The following is a 5686-nucleotide window of genomic DNA, read 5'->3' as shown; positions in this document are numbered from 1 at the left end:
CTTACATTCTCACCTCCATTTTTCTGGAGATTATTCTTTGCTTTCAGAAGAGGTGACCTATACATCTCATTGACTGGGAAACAGCCCCAGATACCCATTATAGGATATAACACACTTGCCTTCCTGGCAGGGGCAACAGGAGCTAACCTGGTCTTCCAACTGTGGGGGGGGCACCATAAGAGAGAGGTGTCTCCATGTCTGTTTCTTGCTGTTTCATCTAGCTCCCCTAGCCCAGAGAGCATCTGCTTTGCTTGCATTTGAGGTGTGGGCACCTAGCAAATCCCTCTTCCTCCAGCTGTCTCTGGGCTTCTAGCAAGCAGGATTTTCAAAGGGAAGATGGCAGCTTTATGGCAGCTTCAGCAGAACCCATAGCCTCCTTCATCCTACGATGCTGAACAAGATACCTGGCATGGCCATCAGGAGGAAAAAGAGCCATGATGGAACCCTCACATCCTCTGGCTATGGAGATTAAACTCACTCATTGTTGTCTCCTCACCCTCTGCCCCTTCTGCAGGAACCCTGTGCCAAGCAGAAACTCTTTCTAGGAGGAGCAGACAATTAAAGAGCCTGGCACACCATGGCACAAATGGACTCCCAGGATAGGTGGAACAAGGTGTCCCTTGGCAGTATGAGTCATGAGACCCGGATGTTGAGCATGAACTTGGAGAGTGATGGTAGGGAAGGCGGCTCTCTAGTCACTCAGCGCAACAGTAACTTGCTGTGTGACACTCAGTCCTGCGAAGAGGAAGGGAAGTGGTCTGGGTCCTTCAGCACAGGCTATGTGGAGCAGAAACTGGAGGAGATGCCTGGGAGGACCAACAACCAGGAGGAAAAGGAACTGAAGATCACCCAGATTCAAGGCTCCCCTCAATTAGAGAAGGCTGTCAGTGTCCCTTTCAGAGGCTTCTCACGGAGACAGCCTCATAGGGACTCTGTGGGCAATGACAGAGACAAGAAAGCAAACAAGGACCTTGCCTTGGGAGTCCCCACCAGTTTCTTGGATAATGAGGGGTCTTTTTGGTCACTGAACAGTGCAGATTCATTCCCCACAGATAAGAACTCTTTAGAGCACCTTCCCAGGTCCGAGAGCACCCCAGTTCAGACTTCAGTCACTCGTGCAAGCCCGGCAGCAGCGTTGGGCAAAGTGCAGGGCGGTAGAAAAGTACAGGGCCAGGTGGACCCAGGAGGCAGAGGGCAGGAAGAGAGTCCTGACAGGTGTGTGCAGGACGGGCGGGCCCTCCAGAAGTCCAGCAAACTTCAGGCCCCTGAAGAACACCATGGTGCCAAGCCCTACGTGTGCCAGCTCTGCGGGAAGGCCTACTCTCACCGCAGCACGCTCCAGCAGCACCGGCGCCTGCACACAGGCGAGCGGCCGTATCGATGCCCCTTCTGCGACAAGGCGTATACCTGGTCCTCCGATCACCGCAAGCACATCCGCACACACACTGGCGAGAAACCCTATGGGTGCCCGGACTGCGGGAGGGCCTTTGTGCGCTCCTCCGATCTGCGCAAACACCAGCGCAACATGCACAGCAACGACAAGCCCTTCCCGTGCGCCCAGTGTGGCTTGACCTTCAACAGGCCGCTGTCACTTCTGCGCCACCAGCGCAAGCACCTGGGCGCCAAGCCTTTCCGCTGCTCCGCCTGCGGCCGGGAGTTCTCCGTGGCCAGCCGCATGGTGGAGCATCAGCGCGTGCACTCTGGCGAGCGGCCCTTCCCCTGCTCCACCTGCGGCAAATGCTTCACCAAATCCTCCAACCTGCAGGAGCACCAGACGCTGCACACCGGCCAGAGGCCCTTCAAGTGCGCCGATTGCGGTGTGGCCTTTGCGCAGCCCTCGCGCCTGCTGCGCCACCAGCGCGTCCACACCGGCGAGAGGCCTTTTCATTGCGCCGAGTGCGGTCAAACCTTCGCCCGCTCCTCCACCCTAAAGCGGCACCAACAGATCCACTCCGGGGACAAGGACTTCCTCTGTGCCGAGTGCGGCAGGGCCTTTCGCATCGCACCCGAGTTGGCACAGCACATCCGGATGCACAATGGGGAAAGGCCCTACAAATGTGAGGGCTGCGGCCAGGCCTTTACCCGCTCTAATCACCTCCAACGACATCAAGCCAAGCATGAGACCTGCAAGAAGGAGCCCGCCCCTTCCTCTTCCAATGAGTGAGAACACCATTGGCTTGCTGCTAAGAGAAACTAAGGCATCCTCGACCTCACGTGACAGCATGGAACCCAGCCTGGTGGGGCCCACCCACATCCTATTCTACCGGCTCACTGGTCACCCCTCACTCCCTGGTTTCTGGCTGTGGGGTGATCTATGTATTTTACGTATTTAATGTGTTGTGAGACAAGATAATCCCAAAGACAGCGTCCAGGTGTGCAGGTTCACACTGGCCTCCCACTGCGCAGAGGCCAGGAGCAATTGGGAAAGAACGGGTAAGGATAAAAATGTAGGGACTGGTCAATAGTTGAATTCTTTAGGTCAGAGGATTTCAGTGAATGAGAAGGTATAGAATTCTGTGCTGGGCTCTGTGTGGGATTCCATGGGTACACGGAAGAAAAAAGTCTATTTTGTTCTTTCCTCAAAGCCATATCAAATATTGAGAAGACCATCTTTAGAGAAAGATTCTTTTTGATTTTTATATAAAAGAATCCTCAGAAATGATCCCTGTGATGGGCTCTTCCACAGAAGAAAGCCCACCTGGGGGTAGCTCAAACCAAGCCAAACATCCTAGTGTGTCACTTGACTGCTAAGATGACTTTAACCTTGAGGGAATGTCTCCGTGGGTTGGCTTTGAAGTACAGAAGGCAAGGAGGATGGGTGTGTGTGTGTGTGGTGGGGGGGGTTGTGCTGTGTTTGGGAAACAGTGATTTCAGAAGTTCAGAACAGTTTCGACACCTAGGAAAGAGGTCTGTTCCTCATACGGGAGGATGTGATACTGGACCTCACCTTGGCCCCACCCATAAAGTTCACAGGTGTCTCCTCTCTGCCATTGCTTTTGCCTGTTCACAGGTTTCAAACTTAAGCCACAAGCATCATTTGTAAAGAAACATTGAGTTCCTCCTGGTAAGCCACAGTATGGCTCATTTAGATCTGCCTGGATCATTAACTGTGATTTGAAGGAAATCAAATAGAGCACCCTTTGCCTAGGTGCCAATGCGCTTATTTGTTTGTGTCAAAGTCATTAAAATTGACCGTGAATGTCTTCATGCCTCATCACTATCCTCTATTGAACTTATTCAAAATCTGCCTACTTACAGTCATTCTTCAAGGCACTGACGCAGGCAGTGACTCTGGCAAAATTAGGAGTTTGTGGCTTTTGGACACTCTGGGGAATCTGTGGCTTCCCAAAACGTTTGATGCTGGCAGACAAGTGACACTTGTAATCCTTCCAAAGTATGACAGACAGACAGGAATTTAGCTTTCCAAAGTTTTTATTCCTATGTGGTGTGTGTGTGTGTGTGTGTGTGTGCATGCGTGTGCTTACTGGTCTAAATCTCCCAGCCATATTAACTCTCATTAACTATTCAGTTTGAGCCTTTTAGGGGAAGTAAGAAAAGACTGGTTGGGACAACCGTTCTTAAACATGTGACTTATGTAACAGCCTGTGTGTGTGTGCATGCAGAAGCTGGAGCAGGACTCGGGGTGTCTTTCTCTGTCACTCCCCACCTTAGCTTTTGAGACAGGGTCTGTCACTGAATCTCAGCTAGGCTGGCTGTCCAACAAGCCCCCAGGATCTGCCTGCCTGTCACCATCTTACCGGAATTGGGGTTTGCTACTGTGTGCTGCCACACCTGGCTTTTATGTGGGTGCTGGGAATCTAAACTCAGGCCCTCACTTTACCCACTGATCTCTCTCTCCTATCCCCTAGATATAAAATTCTCTAAGATTCCACCTGATTTAGACCCAGGGCGGGATGGCTAAATAACATTCTCATAACACATGAGGCCAATGAGAAGTAGTAAGTACAGCCATGCCTTGCTTAATGTAAGCAGCCTTTATAAGCTATAAGCCTGAGGGTCTGTGTGCTAACTCCATTGGATAATCTACATATCTGGATGACTGGTTTTAGTCCATCCTTGCCATTCACTTGTCAAGCACCTTGAACTTGAACTTCTGTGGCTGGGTGGTGGGGTAGAAATGATGACATCAGATAATAAATAAAGGGTGGAATCATCTTAGCAGCCAACAAGATCTGTGGCTGATGCCAGAGCATAAAACAGGCAGAGAAATCAGAAGAACCAACCTTTGACTACAGACAGAATAAAGACTAGTATGTAATCGGTAAAATATTTGAAGATTGATTATTCCTCTGTATTTTTTGAAGATGGTTGTTAGTATAATTTTTAGTAGTTAAAAATTTTGGTTTCACTCTATAGTTTCATCAGGAGATTTTACCCCAACGATAATTCTTACAACAACTTCATAAAAGTCAGATTGGTTATTAACCACTACTCAACTTGCTGAATCCTAGCTTTGAGTATCAAGACAGGATTGCAGTGTAGTGTCAGGTTTGTGCACCTTTAAAGAAGTCAGAAAAAAGGGATTAGCATGAGTTGGGTATCTTTAGTATTCTATATTATATTTCTTAAATATAAGAAGGTGGAATGAACAGATTAAAAGGAAATTCATGAATTGCTCTCACCTGCTGCATAAACAAGTTACATTTTAAGAAAATTTGTCTCGACCAGGTTCTCTCTTACATCCACTGAAAGGGCTTGTGTTAAATAGGTAACGAATGTAGCCAAGATATACAGGCCAGCTAAGTATGTGAAAGTGGATTATAATAACAATACAGGGACCAACCATGAGAGAAGTGGGAGAAAGCACCCAGTTAGGAGGGAGGTTGGCACAAATTCTGCTGAGTCAAACCTGACCTGTCAGGTAGGGTAAACTGAAATGTCTTTGGAGAACAATCACCACTTGAAGACAAGGTACGCTAGCTCACATTATTGCCCCAAATACGTTGGGCTATTTTATCTGGCTTTCTAGAAACATACTCTACATCATGATCAACAATCTCATCTCCTTATTTTATAACTCAAACTCAGGGCTTGGGCTTTTTTGTTATACTAATTAAAGTGTCTTTCTGGGATGTTGTTATTTCTACAGATTAGCTGATTTGGATATACCTAGTAAAGTGTTCACTGATGTGTTTCTACTCAATAAAAGTTCACCAGAGAGTGTGTCTCTGTGAGGTTTTCTTCTATTGTTGTGAAGAGACACCATGACCACAACAGCTCTTATAAGGAAAATATTTAAACATGGTTGCTTGCTTACAGTTTCGGAGGTTCCGTCTAATATCATTTTGGTGGGGAGCATGGCAGCAGGCAGGCAGATGTGGTACTGGAGAAATAGCAGAGAGACCTACATCTTGCAGGCAACAGGAAGTCAACTGAAAGTCACACTGAGAGAAGCTTGAGCAAAAGAGACTTCAAAGCCCACCCCTCTAGTGACACACTTTCTCCAATAAGGCCACACCTCCTAAGAGTGTCACTCCCTTTGGGGGCCAATTTCTTCCAAACCACCACACATAGTCACCAGAATCAACAGTAACCATGACCTGTACAATACACAGACTAGGCAAGGTTTTACAGATCGCCCATTATCCATAAAAATACTGTGTTTTCTATGGAGGAGCTACTGGCAGTTGGGGTAGTGCACACCAGAAGGATGTGCAGATAGGGG

General features: G+C 48.3%; 1 protein-coding gene across 1 annotated transcript; it reads left to right on the top strand.

Moving 5' to 3' along the window:
• Window positions 1–329: 329 nt before the first annotated feature.
• On the top strand, window positions 330–5168 carry Znf648 (zinc finger protein 648). Its single transcript, XM_048421614.3, has one exon. It carries the CDS (start codon window positions 578–580, stop codon window positions 2162–2164), a length of 1587 nt encoding a protein of 528 aa, XP_048277571.3. The 5' UTR covers window positions 330–577; the 3' UTR covers window positions 2165–5168.
• Window positions 5169–5686: the final 518 nt, after the last annotated feature.

The sequence above is a fragment of the Myodes glareolus genome, chromosome 5, assembly GCF_982192425.1.
Source record: "Myodes glareolus chromosome 5, mMyoGla1.1, whole genome shotgun sequence".
Classification (NCBI taxonomy): Eukaryota; Metazoa; Chordata; class Mammalia; order Rodentia; family Cricetidae; genus Myodes; species Myodes glareolus.
Note: the sequence above shows the minus strand (reverse complement) of the source record. Positions and strands in the feature narration are given on the sequence as shown.

Coding starts and splice junctions, on each gene's coding strand:
- Znf648 (XM_048421614.3), top strand. CDS start 578: ATGGCACAAATGGACTCCCAGGATAGGTGGAACAAGGTGTCCCTTGGC.